General features: G+C 39.2%; 2 protein-coding genes and 1 pseudogene across 4 annotated transcripts; 2 read left to right on the forward strand and 1 right to left on the reverse strand.

Moving 5' to 3' along the window:
* The first annotated feature begins 1,599 nt into the window (after positions 1-1,599).
* LOC104473339 (parvalbumin, thymic CPV3) lies at positions 1,600-4,279 on the forward strand. Its single transcript, XM_010116914.2, has 4 exons — positions 1,600-1,660; positions 2,024-2,156; positions 2,596-2,705; positions 4,254-4,279. Exons 1-4 carry the CDS (start codon positions 1,600-1,602, stop codon positions 4,277-4,279), a joined length of 330 nt encoding a protein of 109 aa, XP_010115216.1.
* Positions 4,280-11,115: 6,836 nt separating this feature from the next.
* On the forward strand, positions 11,116-26,444 carry CCZ1 (CCZ1 vacuolar protein trafficking and biogenesis associated). Of its 3 annotated transcripts, none has more exons than XR_015260210.1 (15): positions 11,116-11,307; positions 13,032-13,129; positions 13,254-13,347; positions 13,445-13,519; positions 14,546-14,593; positions 15,205-15,288; positions 17,543-17,718; positions 18,365-18,446; positions 19,078-19,139; positions 20,114-20,225; positions 20,845-20,878; positions 21,245-21,362; positions 23,641-23,799; positions 25,051-25,135; positions 26,173-26,444. XR_015260210.1 is itself a non-coding variant. In XM_086759902.1 (15 exons), exons 1-15 carry the CDS (start codon positions 11,209-11,211, stop codon positions 26,226-26,228), a joined length of 1,425 nt encoding a protein of 474 aa, XP_086616028.1. In that variant the 5' UTR covers positions 11,116-11,208; the 3' UTR covers positions 26,229-26,444. The 3 variants fall into 3 exon arrangements, 2 of the variants coding, with proteins under 2 accessions (XP_086616028.1, XP_086616029.1); XM_086759902.1 differs by lacking the exon at positions 25,051-25,135 and adding an exon at positions 24,889-25,016; XM_086759903.1 differs by lacking the exons at positions 11,116-11,307; positions 25,051-25,135 and adding exons at positions 11,414-12,553; positions 24,889-25,016.
* On the reverse strand, positions 26,420-27,633 carry LOC147598836 (putative E3 ubiquitin-protein ligase DTX2; annotated as a pseudogene).
* Between the last annotated feature and the right edge of the window lie 245 nt (positions 27,634-27,878).

Below are 27,878 nucleotides of genomic sequence, written 5' to 3' on the forward strand. Positions count from 1 at the left end.
ATTTTGTCCACATAAGCCCTCTTAAAGATGGAAATAGCTTTTTGTCCGAGAAGTAAAATCTCATATCTGCTGTTCCCAATTTTCTTAAGTTTTTTTTTTTTTCCCAAATTAATGCTCTGGAAATATATAATAAACCCTCACTTATTTATACCTACAATTTTAATATTAAGGAAATAGATTGTGAGAGTGTGTGTTATAAAATGTATATAAATCTATCTCCACACTAACAAAGTCTTCAAGTAAGTCTATTATTGATTTCATGTAATTTTAAATATTCAAAATTTATTTTTAAGTAGGTAATCTGATTATACATAATCTTCCAAGGAATACAGACAACAAGATCAGCTTATTCAGCTCTACCTAGTTTCAGAGTTCTATTGTCACTGAAGGCATTGGTTTCTGTTCTACCCTTGATTAGGGACAGCACTGTAATTTACAAAATGGTCAGGAAATACGAAATGAAACTTTCTGTAGAAAGATCACTCCAAATTATAGCATGCTTTCCTCTATCCTAGTGACAAGTTACATTTGTCTGAACGACACATTTTCACCTCTGATCTTTCATCTTCAACTTCCTTTGCACATTCCAAAGGATCAACAGACTTAGGGAAACGAAACTCGTTTCTTTTCATGAGGATTTGACTGCTGGAGTCATCTTCCAGTGACCGACTTTAAGGTCCAGAGGTTAACTGAAAATCTTTACCATACTTGGAGATTCAAAGGCTGTGTTTTGAAGGCAGAGTTGTACTTAATTAAGCACGAGTGGATTTATTAAAAAACCTGTTCTTCTTGTCCATATTATCTTAGGACATAAATAGAAAGATAAGTTTAATTAGTTAAGGAAGAAATTTGAGCTAGGTCTCAAATCAAACATTTGATCCATGAAACAGTAACCTAAGTAGTGGTTATTGTCACCTTTTGAATCCTTTATAAGACAGAGCAGCAAGCCAGAACCAACACTACTATTTTGCCTGGTATCTCCTCAGCTATTTTTCCTTTACCTAGCTGAGAAAACTATAAAGGTGAGCAGCTGACTTCAGATTAATTACACGAAATTACTGCGGAGAGCTGCACCAGTAGTAAGTACAATAACCATTGTTCCAAGATCTTTATTTTAATTGCTGGAATTACATACGGATGGACCTTATATAGATAAGTATCAGTTTTCTTTTTATTCTTCAGAGCTGTTGGGGGAGAAAACAGAAGCAAACCTTCTTGACTTTCTTTTTTTCCACTGCAGATACTGTTATTTGTATTGCCAGATGCCATGCATTCCAGTAAGACTAATTATTAGATTAACAGCTACATAGAGATTAAAATATCCTGTACTTAAATGGGATGCAAGTAAATAATAAAAAATTGATCATCAGCTCACAATGTCATTTACGTAATCCATCTCATTAAAAAGTATTATTTCAGCACTGCTATTTTTAAGGAAGGAATGTACAGTGATTTCGGTTTAATCAATTAGATTAATCTACCCTTACAAGTGTTGTTAGCCATACAGTATTCTTCAAAACATAGAAAAACTCATTTGTTATAAAATGCATTTGCGTTTCACAAATCTGTTTGCAATATACTATTTTGCACAGGTTTAAAATGAGCCTTACAGACATTCTAAGCCCTTCTGATATCGCTGCTGCTCTGCGGGACTGTCAAGGTGAGAAAACAATTAAAACTCTCAAAATCTCTTACTTTGTGGAACACATGGCAAGTTTAATTCAGTCCCAAAGGAATACTGAACAAGTGCATACTGTAACAGATTTCTGTAATCTCTTTACTTAGCTGTCACAGTGGATTTGTTCATGACTGGTTTATATTGTCAGTTCGTAATTTATCCCCATGTGATTTTTTTTTATGTTTAGGAGGGTATGGTGCAGTATGGCAAAATTAATTATTTGGCAGGTTTTATCTATCATTCATGTTTAGAACAATTAAAATGTAACAAAGCAGCATCCTCAGACCATTTAGGAACAGTGAACGCAGTGGTCTGGGGTTAATTTATTTATTAATTTATTTTCAGCTCCAGATTCCTTTAGTCCCAAAAAATTCTTTCAGATCAGTGGGATGTCTAAAAAGAGTAGCAGCCAGCTCAAGGACATCTTCCGGATTCTCGATAATGACCAAAGTGGCTTTATTGAGGAAGATGAGCTCAAGTAAGGATTTTCTGTGTTAACTATTTAGAGGTTATCCAAAAATCAGCACTTTTTTCTTTCCAGAACTGTTCTGTAAATGTGACCACAAGTTATGCTAAACATTGATAAAACTTTCAGCAGATTGTGAAAGTTGTATTTAAGTAGATAATCCCTACCAAGAAAAACAAATTAGCAAATACTTGTCTTTAATGCTCAGCATAGAAAAAATAACTTCCTGGGGCTGGATTTTGGTAGCGGGCAGAATCAGTTGTTTCAGGGCTGGACTTCCAAAGCAGAAACGTATACAGCTAAGATTTAGCTTGTCAAACCAAGCAGTGTTTGGAGGACTTGGCTATTGTTGCAAATAATGTATTTACAGATAGCTATCAGTTTGATTATACAGCCAGCACAAAATAATAATATTCTGTGAAAATAATAATCAAAGTTGTTTTCTTCCCAGGTATTTCCTTCAGAGGTTTGAGTGTGGAGCCAGAGTGTTAACCGCCTCAGAAACCAAGACCTTCTTGGCAGCTGCAGATCATGACGGGGATGGTAAAATTGGGGCTGAAGGTATTATCTTATTATACACAGAACAAGGCTCCTCAGAATGTGTTGTAAATGATGTGTGATTCTCTTTTATATTGATGGTTCATGAATGTACCTCCAGTGATTTTACTGAAACCCTTGCAGTAGCAACCTGTTTAAGGGCAGAAACGGTCCCTGATCTTACAGGTCCATCTCTGCAACTCCTTTTGCATGAGCAAGTCAAAAAAACCCACATAGGCTGCCCTAAGGAACTTTCTCATTGCCACTCACTCACAAATTTCCAGTTATTTTGAAAGGAACTGCCCCTTATTTCTCCTCCCACTTACTCTGATGTAAAGCAGTACTAGCATCACTTGCAATGTAAAATCAACAACAAAAGAACCAGCTCTACACAGAAGAATCAATAGCACATACGTCGGTTCAGTTACAGCAGTTATGTCCTAACAAATTCCACTAGTCAGTGAAATAATTCACAATACGCAAGAGCTAGCAGCATGTAGCTCAATATTTGTTTTGCGTAATAAAGAGAACAGAATGATTAAGTGTCACTACCCTGACACAAGATCCCGCAACAGGCTCTGTGCATGGGGGTAGATGCTATGTATCTTCAGCGGCAGGTTAAGGAGCAGATAGGAAGGAGCAGCTGTTTCGGCAAGCAGCGTATTGCACTCACCCCATGGAAATGCCAATGTGATTTAATGGCTGCTCAGTGCAGAAACCTCCTGAACTCATAATTCTGTATTTCTGTATCCCATTTTGAACAGGAAGTACAGACTCACACAAAAGGCTTGCAGCCAGTGGCAACTTGCCCCATGAGAAAAGCAAGCTGCCTAGACGAACATAAAAAGGGCTTAGGGAACAGCACGCAGGGAATGTGCTGGTGTGCAGATTCCCTAGCTCACTGCACTAGGAGGACAGAACTCTTCTGTTTCTTTGGAAGGAATTAAATCCAGTTCCTTAGGAGATGTGCCAGAATAAACACACATGATTTATGCAGCAGTCTATATACCAGTACAGTTGTTCAGGGACTAGACTAATCAGATACTCTAACTCAGAGAAGCCAAACATTTAAACGATCTTCTAAATAATAATATCTTATTGTACAATACAACATGCAGTATCATACCACAGGGAACTGCACAATGTTTTTGGCTTTACACTGTGTTCTAAATCAATGCTTCTCAACTGCTAAAGCATTACAAACAGCTAATAAGACACATAGACTCGCTTTTCATTCTGTTCCTTCAGCTTTTAACTTCTTCTTACTCTAATTCCATATTAGTCATTCCATTATTTTTGCCCAAGATCAGTACTGTGCAGAGAAGGCTAAAACTACCTTGAACATTTTATTATTCTTATAAATGTCAGCAAAACACTGCCTTTTCATCTGTTGTTTACAAGAGTAAATTTAGACAATGTCTCTTTTCCATACATGTTTCTTCTCTGGTCATCCACCAGGTAATTGTCTTCTGTTCATTCCTATTCTAAATCTCTTGATAAGCCACTAATGTTTTACTCCTAATTCTTCCATTTTAAATATTTATACTGTAAATATTCTCTTATCTTTCACAGAATTCCAGGAAATGGTGCAGTCTTAGAGGTTTAAAAGAACCAAACAAGATAGAATTGGGATGAATCTGCATGACTACATTTTAAATTACTACATTTAAAATTAACCTTGAGAATCAGGAGTCTCTTACTTACTTGACAGTGTCTGTTATTTGTTCATTCCTTTATAAAGATAATGAAACACTGATTAATGATTTTTTTCATTGTGTGGACCATTTACCATGTTCTGAACTCTACTTTAGCATATACTTCCCTTAAAAATATCCAATAAAAATTAATCACATACAGTAGCTTTGGTCTGTTTTTCCGACTGCTAAATTAAAATGTGTGAATTCTAAAACTAAAAGTGTTAATCCCTGCAAGATCTTGATCTTATCAGACCTTCATATATGGAAAATGTTTTGAAATCGGTGGGAGTTCTGTTTACAATAGGCCTTCTGGATTAAGCTTGAAATTCTCAAAACACTCAGATCTCTGTGAAAGACTGGGAGCTCAGATACAGTTGTGATGTACGTGAGGGCAAAATCTCTCACTGACTTCCAAGTGAAAAGCAGTCATACATTTTTGCTTAAGAAGTGGTTTCTGCATGAGAATGTTGCAGTTTCAAACTGCTTTTTACATTAGCCAATTAAGAGAACAAGAAAATAAAAACCACATGCTTTCCTGCAGAAAGAATTAAATGGAAAACCAACGTGGACTTGAGGTTTCAGACAACTGTGAGGCTTTAAAAAGCAGAAGGGAAGCAAAAGATATCTTCTTGGTGGTATTTTCTAGCTTTCTCAACAGGGAGAACTAAAGTGTGGAGGAAGAAAGCTCCAACGTACTCTACTCTACAGCACACTTAGTGTGGTGTACTAAAAATGTCCTTCACAAAAGCTTCCATCTCCGAGGATGCTGAAGAAATGTGTTTTTATGAACAAACAATTCAGTTATTAGAAATGATAGATGTTCAGATGCTCTGATGGGAGTATTTATGTATTTGCTTGTTTTCTCAACATTAACAAGTGCTCTATACAGCAGTTCACACGCATGCAGCTTGTAGGAGTCACTAGAACACAACAGAAGCCTTTCCAGCAAAGTGAATGGTTTTGCAGAGTCACTGCAATTTCAATGCATTTCTTCCTTTGCTGCAAATGACTACATTTAAAACTAACTGCATTTTTTTAATTTTCCAAAGTCTCTATAAATACTGGTAAGTGTGCAGAAAAAAAAACACCAAAACCAGAGCTGAATTCCTTATGAGATAACCGGCTATTGCTGGGGAAAAGACTGAAGAATCTGAATGTGCTTGCAAGAAGGGCTATGTATCTTTCAGAGCAACAAAGTCACAAAGACAGCATCCATATGGCTACTGGTTTGATATGCTAGGCTCTTTTTTCTCTCCAACCTGCATATTGCAAACCTAGAAAACAGGAATTGAGAAAGTCCTGTTGGCCTCAAACATGTTCATTATCGAAGCAAAAGCAGTTAAATAAATTTCTGCTTTACTCAGTGTGAAAAAAGTTCACAGAGTGCCATCCTCCAAGACACCCTACACAGCTGCACCAATACTTTTTCTATAATGATTTACCTCTGAGTACTCACCTCTATGTCTTCTCTGCAGCCATCTACTCTTTTGGGAGCCAAGCACTGGAGAAACAGCCAAGAAACATCTACTGCCTTTAAAAAAAATATGTATATATTAATCTGCAATACTTAACAGCTGATGGCTGCAAAAGATTTTTTGTCCCCTTCAAAATGTTTTCAAGCATTTGGCATACAAGTTGTTTGTAAGCTGGTATACTCAGTACATGTGACAATTCAATACGGTCATTACAACTTCCTCTTATTGTGCAAAAATAATACAAACTGATAAAAATAAACATTGAGTTTTAATAATATTTCTTAACATTATGAACTACGCTCACTCTGGCATAAATCACTAGACTATCTCAATGACTTAAACAGAGCTACTTAGATTTACACAAGCTGAGGATCTGACCCATGAGGATCTGACCCATGGAGATTCTCAAAGTATAAGATGGATGTTCCTAAGAAATAAAGTGTGTTCTTGGCAATGAAACCAGTCTGATGACAGAAAGACCTTGGACTAGTTCACATGCAAGTAACAAACAAATTGCTCTCCATTCCACTGACAATGAAGCGTCCTGATCTTGACTAATCATATTACACCAGGCAGGCAAATGCATGTAAAAAAAGAATTTTCCAGTTGCTGTTGCACTCCATGCATTTCCATCAGGAAAAAAAAGTACCTTAAAAAACATTACTAGCATAGCAGCTACTCCAGTAGATTACTGGTCTCTGTGGGAGAACATTTTAAGTAAAGGAAAATTTGTCGACTTGTAGGATTTCTGAAGTGGAAACTCTTAAACTTAAAACAACTTATCACTTGCTTGGAATCCTTGAAATGCTAAATCATACTTTTGAATGCTCTTGTAAAACACGTGATAGTGAAAACTCAAACTGGATTTACTCACTGAAAGAGATACCTGTCTGCTCCATGGCCTAAAACAGAACACCATCGGCTACCCTCCTTCTAGAGACATGGTATGCAGAATTCCAGTTGTTTCAAGCAGGGACTTGTAATTGAGAAAGCTCCTGGGCAGGGCTTTATTGACTGACAAGGAGGGAAAACCTAAAGATATTTACCATATTTAACCATCGTATAACATAGTTATGGGTGCTCACTGAAGGCAATGAGCAGCCACTTTCTACAACCATATATTTATGGGATGGAATTAAGGGCTGCATTAATAAACTGCATTTACTACAAAGATTTCACGAGAGGCAGCATTCAGTAATCAGTTACTACTGACAATTGTGCTTACAGACTGCCAGAGAAGTTACAACTAGCAATCAGAATTTCCACTTGTGCATTGTACTTATTCACTAGACACAACAACTATAAAAATACATTTTTAGAAAATACCAGAATACTTCTGATTCCATTCAAATACAGGTCTCCAGAGTTCCATTTCATGTTCATATTATTTACCCTATAACACCTTGTGTCATGTTACCCCGTCTGTGAATAGTTAAAATTAAAACATAAAAGAATAAACAGTGGCTTTATTCAACTTCTCAGCACAGAAAACACCATGCCTTAAATACGCCAAACTACGACATAATTCTTCACATAATTCTCTCTCTCATTTCTTGCTGTGATCAGCAGAGAAATAATTAACATATTACTGTATTTCATCTTCAGAGCTGAAATCTTTTTAACTATCTAGCCCCTTCCTCATCCTCTCTTCCCACCTTTTCTTTCTCATGTACTACGGATCCAGGCCAATAACAACACCTAAGCATTGCTGTTAAAAATATTAATCAAACACAAATATTTAAATATCCCAAGTTTTGCAGGAAAGTAGCTTTTTATTGTTAGTGACTTTGTGTCCTTAATCATAACCAAAGCTAGTGTGAAGTTACTACCTTCCTTTACGAAATCTCTGACCCTCCAAAGCAAATACATTCATTATTACAGAATACATCCATATATATATCGATATATGTATGTATTATAACATACATCTGTCTCTACTCACCATGACACTCAGTTGCTCGCACTCCTTGACATCGCACTAAGAAGAAATCTGGGCAAGATGAATGACGCTCTTAGCAGGACCCCTGCATCTAGCTGCTGTGTTGGATTTTACACAGAGCTACAAAGGCCTGTTAGAGTATTAACAAAGCATGCAGACCAGGGATACACAGGCATTGTGCTTTTTGCTGGATCACAGTGCTATTTTGTAATTTATTTGCTAAACTAATCCCAAACTGCTGAGTCTACACATTCGTCAACACATTTAGACCACATGCTGTCAATGGAACAGCTATTTGAGCTGTCAGCCGTATTTATTTACAGCTGTCAGCTCTAACACCCACAGTGATTTATAGTATACCTTTTTGTTAAGTCTGCTACTATGCAGCTGACTGAAATGCTCAAAATAGTACCTAGAAATAGGTTCAACAAACCAGAGAGTATGACTACACAAAGCTGAAGACACTATTTCTAACTCCTACGTAATTTTAAAAATAAATTGGAAATCACTCATAAAGTTGTTAATTATTTGTCTCTTGATGCAGTAGTTGTCCTGTCAAATTCCCAATGTACTTATGCAGCAGTTTAGTTTTACATAATTATGGACTAGGAATCACATTTCAAATGCAGGGTGATCTGATGACACCTTGCAAATGTCAAGGTGTGGTGTTACTGCACATACAATTAAGAAGATGGGATGAAACTGGAACCGCAATCGAAGTTTCTTCCTGCCCTGTTAATTTGTATATTAGAAATGTAATAATTTAAGTTAATTTAATCTGTTATCACTTACTCTTTGTAGATTCTCACAAATACTTCCACCAAAAGCCATGTCAAGTTACAGATGAGGTTGTGCTGAGCAGGATAATATTTTAGCAATCACTACACACACATCACTTCCCTCCCTAGGGAAAGTCTGTCACAGAAAACCTTCCTTAGGAATCACCAATTACAGTAAGCATCCACTGTCCAGCCATATATGCCTCTACAATATATCCCTTGTAACAGTATTTGTAGTAAACAGGCAGCCTAGTCATAGACCAGAATCTCCATTGCGTTAAGTCCTGAACAAAAACACATCTAAAGGTTTAACCCAACACAAGCCAAAATCCAGTCATTGCAGTTTTATAATTTCTTTGGTAAGAAAATAATTAACTTGATTATCAATAACACCAATTAAAAAAAAAAAAATCCATGTTTTGCATTAAGTAGTATAAAGAAATTAACTTCCCCTCTGGCCTACAGCCCAGGTCACCAGCCCACCTCCCCGCAGCACAGCACAAGCGAGGCGGGGACTTTACTTTTTTCATTTGATATATTCAAGCCTGACCACGTGTTCCCAGAAATTGTCTCATCTGTGCTGCAGCCTTCAAACGGACAGACCGTAACTCTAAAGGGCTGAGCCATGCACAGCGCTGAATTTTAACTCACAGTTGTAGGGCAGGAAGTGAGAATCACCGTGTTTCGATGCCTCACCCTGACAGATTTAGCCTGATCCTTACTCAGCCCCTGCTCAGGGAAACCCTGCAGAGCTCAGCACAGCAGGGCCTTCCCCCCATTCTGCGCTGGCAAGAGGCTGCCTTCTGCTGTGGCCTCTCTGAAAACACCTTCATTAAATTATAAATCTGATTCTCTGTGCAGCTTTGGAAACATTTCCTACAGCTGTTTGAGACCTGGCTGGCACTGACTGGAAATGCTCTGTCTGCTGCTATGGCTTAGCCTGCCGTGTCGCTCCCCGTCCAGTCCACACGACACGCGGAGCTGCTCCGCTCTTGCGAGGCCTGGGTTAAATGCCATGCATGCAGGTAGGAAAGGTGATACGCAAGGTGGTGATGAGCTCTGCACATCTACTGCTACATTTGCATGAATTCAAATATTCAGACTCCACCTTGAACCGGCCTTAGAGAAGCACATTGTGGCTCGCCAACAGGCTCACCAGACCTGACAGCCAGCCAGCACCTCCATTTTGTGCCTCCTCTCCCTCACAAGAAGCAGCCCCCTCCATTTTGTGCTTCACATCAGGCATCCCCCTCCATTTTGTGCCTCCCCTCCCTCAGAGGAGGCAGCTCCCTCCATTTTGTGCCTCCCTTCCCTCAGGCCAGGTTCCAGGAGGGTCTGCAGCCATGGCATGGCAGTAGGGATGTGAGACAGAACTGCACGCCAACTATAGCAACGCAGGGGAAATGGTCATCATCTCCCTCTCACTTAGACCACTCACTTTTTGAGTACAGACATTAAATATTAAATTACTGCAGTATTACAGCATATTTATTCCACCCAGTGCTCCTACAGCACTGAACTGAGTTCTTGAGTAAGCCATCACCTGCTGAGGCTGATGAGGACTATCCAGAATGACACTACTAGCACTTAAAATAAATACAAACTAAGAGTGATGACAGGAACTGAAATAATGACAAAAGTGAAAAATTAAAACCTCAAGAAATACTGTTTTCTTTTAGATTTAATCTGGCACAACTGTAAGAAAGCTTACCAATACATTTTTCTAAATGACCTGGTGGAATGAGATGTTCAATTTTATCTTTTATACCTTATCTAGGTGTTTATTTAAGCAATTATGTAACTTTAGTTTATTCAGATTTCTAAATATAATACTCCTATGGAGAAGCAAAATGATGTATCTCTTATCATGTAGCTATTTTTACTTATAATTTAGTTCGCACTGAATTTTGATTAAAGTTGGAATTGGAAAGTAACAGAAAAGTTTCTTCAGTATTTTTTTTAATTAAATGCCACTATCTTAAATGTGCCAGACCAAAACTCGAAAAATAATCAGAATAAATGTAATGTATCTATTTATGGAGGATTACCTGCACTAAGTGATGCTGGATGACATTTCCTTCAACATATTCAAACTTGGAGATCTCATCTTTCAAATCTCGGATTTTACCTCTAAAAATAAAGCGTTTCTACTTTTTTTTCAGCTGCCAGGCAGCTTTGAAGGAATCAGAAGGGAACTTGAGCTGCGCTGTGTTTGCCCTTCAGAACAGGGGTGTCACGGCCAAGCCGGCCGCACTCCCCGCCTGCGGAGGGGGTGCGGGGAAGCTCCAGCAGCGCTCAGGGACAACCCTTTTGCTGAGGGAAGACCGGATCCCCGGGGATCCCCAACCTCCGGCGAGCCCCCAGATCCCCAGGCAGTGAGCGGAGCCGGCTGCGCGGACCCGGGCAGCCCCGTGCTCCTGCCCGGCACCTCCCATTCCTCTCCCCGCCGGCCGGGAGGCGCTGCGGAGCGCGGGCCCCGCCGGGCTCCCGGAGCATTTCCCGGCCGGCGCCGTGCTCTTCCGGGGCGGGGGCAGAAGGCGGAAGTGGTGCGGGGCCGGTGCCGGCGGAGGGCTCGGGGCTGCTCTCCGATGGTGTGTGGCGGCTGCCGGCCCCAGGCGCGCTCGCTTCAGGCTCAGGATGGCGACGGCGGGGGGAGCCGGCCAGGAGAAACAGCTCGCTCCGACCCTGCTCAGTTTCTTCATCTACAACCCCAAGCTGGGGCCCAAAGAGGGAGAGGTACCGGGGGCGAGGGTCGCGTCCCGGGGCTGTGGGGCGAGGAGGGCACCCTCCGGCCCAGCTCTGTCCCTGCCGCAGGGGGCCCCGGGGCGGCTGTCCCGGCCCCGCTGTCCCTCCCCGGGGCCTGGGCCTCAGCCTGTGCCCGCGGGATTAGCGCTTCCCCTGCCCGCGGCCCGGGCCGCCTGCTCAGCACCTGGGGCTTGTGCGTCGGCTGCCCTCGGTGGGGCCGGGGCCGAGTGCCACTTGCTTCCAGATCTGTCTCTGTGAAAAGGAACAGTAACCGAGGGTGTTTTCAACAGTAGCACGTAAAATACTTAAGCTGGGGAGCTGCTCTGTTCGTAACTTATCTTTTACTGCTGCAGTAACTTATTTAAAAAAAAATACTTTCTCCAGGTAGCTACAACACGGTAGAAACCTTAGTTAAATTCAAGTTATTGCTAGTATTTTCTTTCCATTGTGGTCTTTAATAAATAAATTCAAGAAGCTATGCTCTCTATTTTTAGATAACAGCATATTTTATGGGTCATGTGATAATCTTCAGTTTTAATATTTTTTGAACAGGGCAGTCTACTTACGCACTTATTAATGACCAGGGTGATGAGACTGAGTGCACCCTCAGCAAGTCCATGGGTGACTCCAAACTGAGGGAAGCTGCTGGTGGCCTGGAGGGCAGGGCTGCTAGTCACAGGGACCCGCAGCGAGCTGGGGAAATGGGCTAGCAGAAACCTCTTGAAGCTCAATGAAGGCAAATGCAAAGCCTTGTGTGTGGGATGAAATAATTTTGTGCGCCATACCAGCCCAGGCGCTGACTGGTTAGAAAGCAGTTTTGCAAAACAGGACCAGGGAGTCCTAGAGAACAGCAGGTTGCGTGTGAATCAGCAGTGTGCCCTTACGGCAGTGAAAACTGACAGCTCACCGGGCTGGGTGAGTGGGCATGCAGGAGCAGGTCAAGTGAAGCGATTGCTTCCCCTCTGTTCAGCACTTGTGAGACTGCTGGTGGGCACTGTGTTGTTCCTCTGGGGCTTCCCAGAGTAGGAAAAATACCGACAAACTGAAGCAAGCCCAGCGGAGGGCTCCTGAGTTGGTCGAGGGCTGCAGTCCATGGTGTACCAGGAGAGCCTCAGAGAACTGGACTTGTGCAGCCTGAAGAGATGATCTGGAAGGGGGGCTCGTGGCTTTCTTCACCTGCCGAAAGGGTGGCTGTAGAGCACGGAGTCAGGTGGTTCTTGAAGTGAAAGGATGAGAGGTAATGGAAGAAGTTCCAGCAAGGGAAATTCTGATGAGATGGAAGAAAAAATTCTTCAGAATTAAGTGGTCAGTCAGCAGAATAGGGCCTGGAAAGGCTGTGGAATCTCCATCTTTGGAGGTATTAAAAACTTGACTGGACAATGCTCAGCATTCTGAGCTAGCTTTGAAGCTAGCCATGCTTTGATCTGGCTTTGAAGCTAGTCTTGCTTTGAACTAGCTGTGAAGTGACTGGGCCTATGATTTCAATAGCCTTCAATTTATAAAGCATTTTGAGATAACTTGGGATGACTGACAGCTTAAGTGTGATTAAATACGCCTTTTATCTGTTATTACAGAAGCCCACTTAGGTACAAGATAAAATTCTGCTTAGGAAATTAAGGGATTAAAGTTAAAAAACAAGCAAACCATGAACTCAGTATTATTTAACTCTGTTAAAATGCATTTGCTTTGATTGGTTTTTTTTTTTCAAATTTTAGGAAGAAAAGAAGATTCTCTTCTATCACCCAAATGAAGTAGAAAAGAATGAAAAAATTAGAAATGTGGGACTATGTGAAGCTATAGTACAATTCACAAGGTATGAAGTCTGATTGCATGGCTCATTGTGTTAGCAAATGCACTGTATTTTAAATTTCCTATTCATATGTTTTCTTTTTGTAAGTGTGTATAAATATTTATGTCTATATATGTTTTCTTTCCAGGACTTTTAGCCCAACAAAACCTGCAAAATCCCTACATACACAGAAGAATAGACAATTTTTCCATGAACCTGAAGAAAACTTTTGGATGGTCATGGTACTTATGCATGTGATATGCATATTTCTAAAACATCATATCGCAATCTTCTCAATGCATTCTGCATTGTCTAATACCAGCCTGTCCCGCTTCCTAGGTTGTACGGAATCCCATAATAGAAAAACACAAAGATGGAAAGCCAGTGTATGAATATCAGGAAGAAGAATTACTGGTAATACTGAACTTTTTTTTTTTTTTCAATGGGTTATATTGTATTCTAAGAGTACCTCCAGAATTATCTTAGTTTGATTCTTCTTGAACTGCTGCCAAATTGATTATATATATATATATATATATCTCCATAAATGAGATAAGAGCAGAGCACTTTTCAATAAAGTTTAAAGAAGAGAGCAAGATAGAGAATTATCCAGCTACCAGTTCAAGATCACCCACTAAACATCAGTGAGACTTTTAGTTTGGAATAGGCAAATATTTCCTAGGATCTCTTTGTTTTATAAAGTTCTTGCAAGATTTTAAATCTATGTATTTTTATTAGGTTTAAGTATACATGTTTCTACTCTCCTAAGACTGCTAGTAGTCTTTACTAATAATCTGGAAAAACAGTCAGCTCATAACTGTCCTGGGATTTCTTGTCCAAACTGCAGTATCATTAGGTCACTTTCATTGTACATAGGAAGGGTATTTGGCCGGGTGGGATGATATTTCAAAGGCTTATGCTGCCTCCATTCATTATAGCGTGCACTAGTTCTCTTCCTCACTTTGTCCTAAGAAAAGGACTGGTGTCATAGACACTCTTATTTTGCCAGACAAACAATAAAGTAGGCTTTTTTTTTCATCTGGGTTAAGATCCTAGCCCAATAAAAACCTGTTATGGTGTCCCACCTCCTTTAGCCTTTGACCTGGATGAAGAAAAAACTAGTCAGAAATAAGTTCATTTTCACTGACCACTGGCGTTAGGGAAGAGCACTATTTGTAACTGGTGTCTTGTACATAAGTTAATAAGGTGCTTCTGGTATTAAATGTAAGGGGGGAAGGGACTCCCTTTATTGAAATAGAATGTTAGAAGTACAAAGACATTTATAGATGCTGACCGAAAATGCTATTTAACTTTTCAGATATTGATTTCTTTAATTTGTGTGTTTTGTGGCTCTTTGAAAACGTATGTTACATGTAGCTCAGCCAAAATATTTGTAATTCTGCCTCTGCTTATACTAATGCCCTGCTCTCTTTTCTGCAGGACAAGGTTTATAGTTCAGTCCTACAGCAGTGCTACAGCATGTACAAGGTAGAGTTAATACTAGAGGCTCCTCTTCTGGGCAGAGGAAGAGATTCTCATGGTACTGTTTGGATGTGAAAACTCATAACTGCTTTGATGTTCTTCCTGAAGCTGTAATGGTGTTGATGGAAGAGAAAAATAAAGCTTTTGCAGTTACCTGTGCTGGTTCATTAGCTTATTGTAAAAATAAGAGCCTTCTAATTTCTGTGAAGTCCAGGTTTCTTCTTTCATGGGCAGTTATACTACTAAGCGTTTTATTTTGATGGTGTTAGATATTATCTGTTGGAGAAACAATACTGGATAAAGGCCATCAATCTGGCTTTCACAAAGCAAGAGCATAAGATGCTTAAGTGACAGAGATAAATAATTTCTCTAGCATTAAAGCATTTAGTTTCATTTTCTATCTAATTCTGCCTCTGCTGCCATATATACCTGGACTCTGCAAATCTGAGAGAGATTTTTTCAATAAAGAAGGGGTACATTTGGATCTATGTGGATTCCAAATACTGAGAAACAAGAGCTGTATTGTAATCTAGCTATATTCATGGCTGAGTTATAAGAAATTATTGTAAATGATTACCCAAGTGATTAATATATTATTTTTTTCTTATTATTATTAGCTTTTCAATGGCACATTCCTGAAATCCATGGAAGATGGAGGTGTAAAAGTTCTAAAGGAGAGACTAGAGAAATTCTTCCATCGGGTAAGACCTTATTTTTCAGGCACATGCAGTGTGATTCTGTATAGGAATGCAAAAATCTTTATGTGGCTGCAGTGTGGCTATAACACATAGGCAGTGGAATAGATGTAGTGGAAAGACAAAAAGTCTGGTTACTCATTTTTCCAAATACTTCCTGCTTACTACTAACATGGTAGAGTCTTTAAATGGACTTGAACTACTCCATGGTTATGGCTTGATGGGAAAGCTCGGCTGTTGGATGTTTTCTTCTGATGGAATAATGTTCATTCTTTGGAAATTCTGCTTTAACATTTGAATTGGTTAGTGTGATAACAGTCTGTGCAGACCTATTTGAGTAACTGTTGCAGAATCATTCAGGTTGGAAGGAATCCGGAGAGGTCATCTAATTCAGCCTCCTACTCAAAGTACAGTAACACTGAATCCAAACTAGACTGCACAGGGCTTTGGCTGGTTGAGTCTTGAAAATATCCAGGGATGGAGATTCCACAACCTGCATGCACAGACTTGAAGTCACATAGTAGTGTGAAGTAGTGGATAGTTGTAATTTTTAACTTCACCCCATCTGGAATTACTATTCATGCCTGACAAGGTTTCAGGAAATACTGCTTTGGTTATATAACTAGTCTTCAGAATTTAATTTCAGTCTCTAAAAGCGAATGTTTTCGTGAAAGGATGGAAAGCAAAACCTATTTCTGAGCAAGAAATCAATCAAATATTATTCAGGTATTTTTCACATAAAGTAACTGACTAAGCAGTCATACCTGGCAGGATTTTGAGTTCCTACATGAAAAGTTTCATCAAGCTAGCTTTAAAAGACAGCAACTGAGTGTCTGTGTGCCCCTATTTTTCTCGTTTGCATGGAAGGAAACAGAGGACTGCTGTCAGCAGTTAATTCTCTTGTGGTAGAGATTTGAATATTGATATCTCTGATAATGATGGAGTATAGGCACTGTATACTGCCATTTAAGATTCTGTTCTCCTAACAGGTTGTTTAAAATAACACAACCTTGCATCAGTGTAAGCAAAAGTACAGCTGAGTTTGATTTTAGGACAGCCTTCACTTGTGGGTTTTGGGGGAGTTTTGCTTGTTTTTTATAAGACTATCATAGACTCTAGAATGAACGCTGTTGGCACAAGGAGTACATGATTAGCTGGTGTATACTTTTGTCTAGACTAAACTAAAAGATAGAGCATAGCAGGAAAGCAATAAGATTTTTATATTTAAAACATTTTTTTAAGTTCCTACTGAAGATGAAACAGTAATTGCTATAGATCTGTATAACACAAATCCAAGGAAAAGTTGTTTCTCTTTTTTGCTGGGGAATTAGAAACGCTTAAAAAGTTTGGTCATGCAAGTTGTTTTGTTATAACTGTATTGAATAAATTGGGTACACGGTGCTGGCAGGCTTGACTGCGTTTCCTTTTCTGAAAGGAAATGAGACTTAGATTACAAATTGTGATAGAGATCTGTCATGCTATTTGTCTGCATTTAACTTCTTGGTTTTTTTGGTAATGTGAAATGACTGTAGAGGGAGCCATTGGATAACTCATCTTTCACAGAGCAGACCATTTGATAGTGCAGTTGAAGTCTCTTGGTAAAGGTTACAGTCTATCAAGAAAGAATAATAGCAATTATCTTTGCACATTGAAAACTAATGGATTTATCTGCTAATATTTCTACACAGTTAGTTCAGAAATTAAATATTAATAAGATAAGCTGTGCTTTCTTATCCTCTCCAAAGATCTTGAGATAGCCTTAAAAGCTGTTGTCACTACGATTAAATAATAGCAAGCTGACAGCTGGAATCATATTCACACATTTGCACATAGAGCATATTTGGAGAGGATCTTCAAAGCCCATCCAGTCCAGCCCCCCTGCAAGGAGCAGGGACATCTTCAGCTGGATCAGGTTGCTCAGAGCCCCGTCCAACCTGACCTTGAGTATTTCCAGGGATGGGGCATCCACCACCTCTCTGGACAACCTGTTCCAGTGCCTCACCGCCCTCATCGTAAAAAAATTTCTTCCTTATATCTAGTCTGAATCTACCTTCTTTTACTTTAAAACCATTACCCGTTATCTATCCCTACAGACTCTATTAAAAAGTCTACCCCCAGATAAAGGAGTATGCCAGAACTGGAAGGGGAAGGGAGCTGACCATTAGTGTAGATTACTGGGGAATAGACTCAAATTTGTGATTGAAATCTCCACATTGGAAGTTTTCTGAATTCTAAAAAACAACTGTCATTATTCTCTTAGTACTTGCAGACACTGCATTTACAGTCTTGTGATCTGCTAGATGTGTTTTGTGGAATCAGCTTCTTTCCACTGGATAAAATGACTTACTTGAAAATTCAGTCATTCATTAATAGGATGGAAGAAAGCCTGAGCATAGTAAAGTATACTGCTTTTCTCTACAACGACCAGCTTATCTGGTAGGTACTTCAGTAATTCTTTTGTGTGTCTTCAATTTCTCATCCTATAAATAAGTGCCATAATAGTAAAGCTTCTGAATCAGTGGAAGAGTTGCATGAAAATGAGAAAACTGAATGGTAGGATGAATGATATGTAAGAAAGGCATTGGTCTTTGGCTTTAAAATCTCTAACCTGTACCAAATGGTTACTTCCATGGTGGCGTGAGGAGCAGCTAGAGAAGTATCCTTGTCATTTCCATTGCACAGAGCCTCTGTGCTTATACACAAGTTCCTCTATAGGACCTTTTAGTAGAGAAGGTTAATTAAAGGATTGTCCTTTATATGGTTCTGAACCAGAAAGTTGCAGTGCTTGTGAGGAGTTCTACTTAAAAAATGGATTTAAGAATAGCAAACTTGATCTTTTTTTGTTTAAATATTGTTTCTATTTCTCTTCTGGTTTACACCTAACTTAGATGTGTTTTGTATTTAGCAAATAAACTAACATTTTATTGAAAGTGAATGTTCTGGGATTGAATCTACTGAGACACTGAAATGTTGCTGCCCTGGTTTGGTATGTGCTTTGCTTGAGTTTTGGTTAGAGGAAAACACATGATCTGAACAGAAGCACAAACATCACTTGCTTTTCTTTTTCTCCCTGATGTTCTAGGAGTGGACTGGAACAAGATGACATGAGAATTTTGTACAAATATCTCACAACATCTCTGTTTCCAAGGCACATGGAGCCTGAGGTATGGTAGTTGTTTTTTTGTGGAGTGGAGGTGGTTGTTGGTTTTGACTTTTGTGTTTGGCTGGGTTTTTGTCTTGTTTTCTTTCTGTTTGTCTGGTATCACTAAGGGCTAAAATACCAAAAAGGATTATCTCACTTCCACTCCCCTCTTAAATTTTAGTTTAGGAATTCTGAGATTCATTGCTTTCATGGCATGTTACTAAACTCAGTAGTATTTGTACCTAATGCTTACAGTGTGAATTGTGCTGATAATTTGAATATGGGATGGTGATAAGGAGTTTACTTAATGTTGATACCTGATGACTGCTCAGTACTGCAAATAAATCACTTCAGCTTAATGGCTAAATGCAGCATGGAGTGCCATAAGACCACATGGCGTTAGTTATCCCTCCTCCCATCAAAAAGTTCCATAAGCTACGTTTTAAAATTAATACATGCAAAATCAGAATGCCCTGTTCGATCAGCATGTCTTATAATTGAGCTTTACCTCCTTCTTGTTACACAAAGAGTATGTATCTTCATGAGTGGTAACTTCTGCAAATGGTTTGCTTTGATTTAAAGACAGTACACAAAAAGTTACAGAAAATACCTCTTAAGCTGTTTTTTCTCATGTGTGTTCTTTTTCATTTCAGTTAGCGGGAAGAGATTCTCCAATACGTGCTGAAATGCCAGGAAATCTACAACACTATGGAAGGTAGCTCTTGTTTACTGTCACCATCTACTGCTTCTTCCCTCAAGGGCAAAATGTTTGGGAGTAGTACGTGTATTTCGAGTACCTATTCCACACACAGTTCATTCCAGAGGTCACACAGTAGGAAGGTGCACTGTAAAGCTTGACCTCTGAAAAGAGAAAAAAAAAAAAAAAAAAAAAGAAAGAGAAAAGGCCTCATTTACATTACCGTATATTTATTTTTCTTCCCCACTGTTCTTAATGCACTGCATAAAAAATTTTGGAAGTGCTCTGCTCATTTCTTTTCAGTCAGGCACTTCAGACAAAGGTGTAGATTTAATGTAGGGATTTATTTATTTTTTGTTCGGTGATCAGCATGTCGGAGTTGGGAATTCTGTGCTTAAGCAGCTGGGCAACATTATTTTGAATAATTGTGGGTTTGCACTTCTTTCTTTAATCAAGATAATTCCTCTTACCTGACTTACCGTATTCTTTTGGAATCAAGGCACTAGCACCCACTCCCTGTCCTGTCTGTCCCCCCACCCCGCCCTGTCATCCCTCCCCTGTTTAGGTGCTTCTAATACACCACTGTCCTACATAAAACTAACTTGAATGTACTGTTGGAAAGCAAAGGAAGAGTTCTTTCCCAGTAGTGACCAAAAAAACCCATGGTTTTTAAAGATAGTCACAATTTGAATGTGCAGAGTTTTGTTGTTGTTTCTTTGATGACCTGTGCAGTGTATTTCCTTGGCATTATTCTGACTTTCTTATCCTGTTTCTGTAACTCTTTGGAGCATACATGCAAATAATACTTTGCAAATGTAAGAGTGCTGAGATAATATATTAAAGGGCTCTACACCCATCTGGATAGCTGAAAACTCACTGCATTTGAATATATTCATACATACAAGTAATCGCTAGTTTCAAAAACATCTGTTAAATAGGAAAAACTGAAATACACACATGCATTGCATCTGACGTGTTAAATTATTTTCTAGGTTTCTTACTGGACCTTTAAATCTTAATGATCCAGAAGCAAAATGCCGTTTCCCCAAAATATTTGTTAACACTGATGACACTTATGAAGAGCTTCATTTAATTGTTTATAAGGTATTACATTTTTCTCTGCAGTTATTCCACAGAACTAGGAATCGATATACAATGAAGATGACAATGATGTGGAATACTTACAAATTTTACAGAAAGATGCATTCATCTGACCAGGTTAAAGTAAAGAGACAGAAAACTCTCCGGTGTTTCTAGCAACAAGCTTTAAAGCCTGAATCCTCTCCCCCCCCCCCTCTTGTACCCTCCCCTAAGCCAACAGTTGTTTTATTAAAACAAAATACCACCCTTCAGTTACTTTAGGTGGCTTCATACCTGGCTTTATGTAGCATTAATCAATAAAACAAATAAATATTTTTTTAAATGAAATACAAGTTTCTTGCACGTATACATCCTTGCATAAAATGCCTTTTTAGCAAATTTTACTTTTCCCCTACAACTTAAAAACTGTTAACTGGGCTGAATTTTAAAATCATAACTAGCCTGTGTTTGGATTGCAGATATTATCCTACTGAAGTGTTACCTTTAAAGTAGATTTTTATTATTATTATTATTAAACTAGTTTACCTGTGCATGACCTGACTGAAGTCTTGTCATTTATTTGAGGTAGTTGAAGTAACCTGTTGTAAATGTGGTTTTTTTTGCTTTAACTTTTTTGTTCCAGGCCATGAGTGCAGCTGTCTGCTTTATGATTGATGGTAAGTACCTATTAGCATCACTTATTTGGCAAGATATAGTTAGTACAAAATGCAACTACATGCAACTTATCATAGAATCTTGAAAAATACTCATGTTAATTTGTTATTTGAGTCTGTTTTTCATGAGTGCTTTTATCAGTCTTTTGATTTTTGTTCCAATGGTATAAGTAACTCAATTTACACAATAAAATGACTAAATATTGCTTCAGTTAGCCATGCACTTCTGAAATAATCCGTAAAGTTATAATTGAGAGAGAAATTTCTCCCAGGACTCTCACTGATGTTTAAAGAAAACAACTACAGAAACTGTACCTTCAACGGTGGTAAGAGAATCTCATCTCTCTCTTTTCTTTACGTACCACCCAGCTTCAATTCCGCCTACGCTGGAGTTTTGCCGTAAACTGGACAGCATTGTTGGGCCTCAACTCACCGTGTTAGCATCAGACATATGTGAACAATACAACATCAACAAGAGAATATCGGGGTTTGTACCACCCTTCTGTTCCTGTTGCAGTCCCTCACTAATTGGTTAAAAAGTAGGTTTAATGAACTGCTTAAATAATGGTAACATGACCCCAAATCTTGAAAGCATTGAGTTAACAGTGTACTTTAAATGATGCTTATCTACCGTTCTGCACCTTAAGCATTTCTAAAGTGCCTGCTGTTGCATATTTAGGTCTACCTGAAGTAATGACATACACGTTATTAATTTAGGAACAAATGTTTATTATGTGACTGCTGAAACCTTTTTCCTCCACATGGCATAACTGTTGCAGAAAAAAAAAAAATCATGTAAATATTAAGATAAATTTCACCATTATCCATTAAGATTCTGCCGCCTCATGCCCCAGCTGTCAGTAGATTATTCAGACACAAGACATGGAACTTCTAGGTTTTGCTTCTTTCATATGGGAACTGAAACTAGCTGACCCATGGAGATGAGGAGTTCTGCGGATTGCTGCGCTTGCAGAAATATACAAGATGGCAAAAATGACAACTGAAGTGGTAGTCTTCTGTCACTGTCCCCCATGGTGAAGCAGAGAAGTAGCATAGCAGTTGCTGCAAAATCTCAGCTTCAGTTTATACTTTCTAACTTTTCTTGAGTGAAAACAATCTCATAACGTTCACAAATAGCAGTTGGGCTAGTAGAATGTTTTGAGTTTAAACAAAAAAAAAATAATTAGAAATACCACTGTCTTTGTGCCTGCTTCCTTCTTTGTGCTGATTTCCTTTCACTTCTGCTTTCCCAGGCTGCTGTTTTGTATAATGTTAAAAAAAAAAATCTATACTTATCACATCAAATGGACACTGACACCACTGTCTCTGTCTGAGCATTGCCTTGGACACAAGTACTCGTAGCTTGGACAGAGTGTATATAACTGTGGAGTCCGTTACACATCCAAAAAAAAAACCAAAGATCTAGATGCTAGAAAAAGTTTTGTTTAATAATTCGAAATCAGGATTTTAGTGAGTGGATTATTGGGTTACAATGCAGGCTTTACAATTGAGTACTTTTTTCCAGAATAACTGCTTCTTGAAGTGTTGCTGTTTATGGTAGGCGAGGAAAAAACTGTCTTATTTTTTCTGTTTTGCAGGACTAATGTAACTACTTGAGAGGCAAAAAAAGAGTCAAATGAAAAAGGATGTTAATGCTTTGGAAAATGTACCTCACTTAGTACTACAGATGAATTTCCATTAAACTGTATTTATTTTCAGATAGGTTTGTTAGTTGGAGAAGCACGAACAGCATTGCATATGACAACAAAAGAGGAGTTAAACCAGAGATAGGTGTGTGACAGAACTCACTTAGCAGCAGCACACCAAATCAGCGAAATCACAGGGTATAGAATAAGATGTGCTTGAAATAGTGCCAATCTACTAAATCATTAAGTTGGGGTTTTTTAATGTCATCTGGGACTGGCTTTGGCAGCTTTAACTCTTTTTAAAGTTTAATGCCACAGTGTCCTGAAAACATGATACAGTTTCTTGATGCTAATGCATCTGGGTGACAGAGAGCAAGGGTATCTAGTTGTTTGCTAAGGTGAGTGGTGTCATCACAGTATCTCCCTGATTCTAAATAATACATGGCCTGAAGTACCCATTGCTTTAGCCAGTTTTTGCCAGTCTGAATTTGTTGTGACTTCTACCAAAACCATGCTTAAGTAACAGATTTTATATTAACCTAAAAAAAAGAGGAAACAGAGAAAGACTGCCAAGGCAGGAGTCTCAAAATAGTCTCTTGCTTGGCCCATACAAATGATGGGGAAAGAGTTCTTTCTTTTGACTGTAACAAATAACAAAGATGTGAGTGGAAGATTATTTATTAATCAAATTAATAGCATCCATTCAAACCAGATTGGACTGGCATAGGGAAGAGCAGCAAGGAAACAAACTGGGGACAAAGGAGAAACAGCTCATTAGAAAAGTGCAAACTACTAGTGGGAAGTGGGGACAAGATCTTTAGACTCCCCTGTATCTATTTACTAGCAGCCTAAGCAGCAGAAGGGGAAAAACTGGTTGGTTTTGCAGGCTTGGGTTTTTTGTTTTTTTTTTTTTTTCTCCAAAAGTGTTAAAATTAAGTTTGATCATGCCGCAACTCTTAATGTACTTGGTCTCTTCAATGGGAAGATAACTTCAGAATGTCTCAGTAAACTTTGCGCTGGGTAGTCACCTATTCTTTGTGAAGCCTCTGCTTACAGAATGCATCAGTATGCACAAGTCACCTTTTTTTTTGTTTTTAAAAAAAAAAAAAATCTTTCTAGGGCTGAGAAGGAGCCTCAGTTCAAGTTTATCTATTTCAATCACATGAACCTGGCAGAGAAAAGTACTATTCACATGAGGAAAACACCCAGTGTATCACTTGCATCTGTTCACCCTGACCTCATGAAGATTCTCGGTGACATCAACAGTGACTTCTCCAGGTAATGCTTAACTATTAAGTAGTTTGTAACTCCTCCTGTCAAGTAGATTTTTTCAAATGAGTGGAGCTTTCATGTCTTTTTGTTCCTGGGTGGCTGTTCATAGCTCTGTGAGATAAATGGTGTAACATGGGTCATATTTGGTATTTTGTGCTGGTTTAGTAGTCTATCTGAAACAAAACTTCTGTTGTCCTTAAGGGCCAGGGCCTCTATCCACGAAAATATCTAATCTGTTTGAAGCTTCAGAGTAGCCAGAACAAACTTAGAAGGGATGTAAAGCCTAGTACTTCTGCACTTAAGTCTGTCTAATCTCTGGATAAGTGGTATAAAGGACAGGGAATCTTGCTTCTGCCTATATTATAACCTCCTCTGAAACAGCTGGCTGCTTCAGGGATTAGACAATAGATGAAATGCAAACCTTGCCGTTACTACAGTATGGCTGATAGAGAAGATGACTCGCTTCTTGTCAATGGCCATTGTGCTTCAAGGTGGGAGAGACCCTCTGTCACTATAAAAATTAATAGAGAACATAGGAAAATGCTGAATAACTGCGATGCCTGTAACTAATTAGCGACTAACAATTTTTCTCATCCTTAAGGATAAGGTTTTAATTTTTCTATAAATGAAAAAAAAAATTTCATCATGTTGTAGAAGTACTGGGTTAGTGACAGCTTTATGTAATGTCTCAAGTTGTTGAGCATGGTTTAGTTCTAAGCTTTCACATCTCTAATTGTTAAACCTAGTATCACCATACCATCGTCAGCTTTCATTATTTGCCACTGTGTGGCAAATGATGATTCCACGAAGTGTGTCCTTAGCAGTATGGAGGATAGGTGTTTTCTTCAGAGCACTGGAGTGTTTGGCTGATGGACAAATTGATGATTTACAACATCTGGCGATGTGATTGTCATAAGCAGACACTTATGAAGCCTTCATCCTGATTGACGAATTATGTCTTAAGTTAGTACTGGTAGTCTCTCTTGGATACTGCACAATCATAACAATTTATGACGTTAAGCTGCTAATGATGACAAATAAAGTTGTTGAAGATGAGCTTACTGCCACCTTCTTTACTTTCTGAAACTTCTTTAGAGTTGATGAAGATGAGGAAATTATTGTGAAGGCAATGAGTGATTACTGGGTAGTTGGGAAAAAGTCTGACCAGCGAGAATTGTATGTTATTTTGAATCAAAAAAATGCAAACCTGATTGAAGTTAATGGTAAGGATCACTTTTTTATTACCTTTAAATACAGTTACTACTAAAATGTATGTCCCTGGAGAAGGAATAAAATCCATCTCACAAGAGCTCTAGAGAGGGACTGATCTATGATAGACCAGGTAAGTTTGCTTAAGGCTTTAGTCTGCCTTTTACCAGCTGTGAAAGAACAGCATACATATTCAGCAGACATTCTTAATTACTAATGAGTCATTCTTCCTCCTTCAAATAATAGAGGAGAGCTCTGTGAGCTTCATTTAGGAGCAATTAATGAAGTGTATTACAGGTGAGAAATGGACATATTTACATGTGAGTTAGGTTGCATTTGTCAGCGATCCATGGGTAGGTTACTTATACATAATGTCTGTCCTGTCAGTGATCCTCAGCCCATTGTTGTCTTGTTTCCAGTGCTGTTTTGAGAATAATTTACTATGACTAAGAGTGCAAATTAACATTAAGATGCAATAAGCTTTTAAATAGATTAAGAGAAATGGCAGTTCGAGCCTTACTTGCAGCCATTTTAGGGCTCTCTGTTTTAATAGGAGGCAAGGGATGATGGGAAAGATTTAATACTTTTCCAAGACCAAAGCCTAGCAACCTAAATTTTAAAGAGGAATGTGTTGCAGGACTTACACAATATTTTTAATTGTCTTTCAAGATCAAACTTGCCATACAGAAACAGTAAATTAATGTTTCTGTGCCTGATAAACGTAGGAAATACTGCTACTCCCAGAGCATCATCTGCCAAATAGCACAAACCAAAAGTTTTGCCGACTTGATTTACTGTAACAGACTACACTAATCTCTACTTCCACTGAAAAGGCGTTACAATAGACTTCCTTGTGTTGAAGCTAGATCCTCCGCTGCTGCAGAGTAAATGTTTGCTGCTGGGCCATTCATCTTGTCAAACTGAAACCATCATTTACACTTTAGCCGCTTAGAATGCAACTCATCTTTCAGACAGTGGGAAATATCAGACTTGACTCAACTTGCTTTTACTGAAGACAGAATAAAATTAAGTGTATTTCTACATTAGAAACTCCTAGGGTTTTTTTCTGTTTGAATTTAATTATATTGTCTTTGGTGGTCCTTAGTGTTTTTCTTGCAGAGGTTCCTGCAAAATATCATACTGAAATATCTTATTTTTATTTTTTTACAGAAGAAGTGAAGAAACTTTGTGCAACACAGTTTAATAATATTTTCTTCTTGGATTGATCTGCAAAGGGCCGATTTATTGAAGATGTCACTGTCAGACACTTGTTCAACATGAAAAGTTATTAGTCATATTATTGACTGGAATAATGACAATAGTAAAGCAATACTTGCTTTGTAAGAATCAAAATTTCTACTAAAATCTGTAAACTCTGATCATAAATTTTTAGATTTTAAAAATGTTTATGTGCAAACTAATTAAAAACCAGTCTGAATTCATCTGTGCCATTCCGTTCTGATATCATTATGTGAATCATGGAATAGTTAGGTAGATAACAGTATCGAGGAAAGCCTCTTGCGGTGTACGGCATCCCAGGGTTTGGGTGCTCAGGGCTCTGTCTGCCTCTGCTGATGTGATAACACAATCTGGATTGTCCCACAGTCCTTGTGGCCAGGGAGGGACTGGGGGAAAGGGGAGACCTCCATCTTCCCGTTGGGCTGAGTACTGACCAGCCATCTCCGGCTTGGTTGTTCTGCACTCATACGTCTCGCTGTCACTTGAGGGAGAGGATAGCTTCTCCATGCAGATGATACAGTCCTCATTGGCAGGAGAGCCCTTGCCCTCTTCCATGTACTTCTTCACCACTGCTTCTGGCTCAGCTGGTGTTGCTGCCAGGGCCTGGTTCACTTTGCTGGTTTTGGGCATCTTGGCTTGCAGGTTTGGGATGCTGACTCCATTAGATGCAGATGGTCCTGTGCTGGGGCTCACAGCTTAAGGAAAAGCCCAGGTGCTCTGTGCACTGAGTCTCGATGTTGACCTTGCCCCAGACAAAGTCAGTTTGTTATAGGGCATGAAGCCAATGCTGAAAGGACTTACTGATGCTATCCTACTGGAAACGTGATGAGTAGCAGAAGAGTTGGGAGCTTATAATGGAGTGGCAGTAGGTGTGGTAATGCCTTCATCATTCTGCCACTCCCAGATGATGCCCTGCCTGGCAGCAGAGTCCCCAGGGAAGAGGTGCCTGCAGACAGCCCACATCATCCGTGTATCCTGGTGGAACTGCATCCAGCATCCAGTTTGGGATGTCAGTGACACAGGGGGCCAAGACAGGATCCACATGTCCCACAGCAATGCTGCTGACAAGCCCTGAGCCCGAACGCCGGCCCTTCTGCTGAGAGGCCTGAAAAACCTGTTCAGTGTAGCTGCAGACATTCCCTCAGCACAGCCTCCACCTGCCAAATTCATCCTGCCATTCCCACACTGACACTGTCCGTGCAGTTGCTGCTGTGCCCTGGGGCAGAACCAGGGAGTCTGGACAGCCCCACTGAACTGCTTCCTGCTCCCTGAGCTGCTGCCATGTTCCTCCCTCAGGTCTGGGCAGCTGTGCTGGCAGGTGTTACATACTTTTCTTCTGGGGGATCCCAGTCCCAGCAGCGGTCGCTGCAGGGCTACCGATTCCCAGCCCATGGCAGGAAGCATCCATATTTTACCAGAAAATAAAACGAATAATTGCTACACTTTTAAGGGTATCTTTTTGTTTTGCTGTGTTCATTTGCATCATCCTGTGACTTTCTGCTTATTTTCTACAATGCAAAACTAGACTGTTTACAGAAGATGCCTGAACAAAGCTCCTGCTTCAGCCTGATTTACATTCTTTGTTAAATTATACTTGTTTATATGGAGTATTTCAGTAAAAACAAGTTTTTTAAGTA

Source organism: Chlamydotis macqueenii, chromosome 15 (genome assembly GCF_036417535.1).
Source record: "Chlamydotis macqueenii isolate bChlMac1 chromosome 15, bChlMac1.mat, whole genome shotgun sequence".
NCBI lineage: Eukaryota > Metazoa > Chordata > Aves > Otidiformes > Otididae > Chlamydotis > Chlamydotis macqueenii.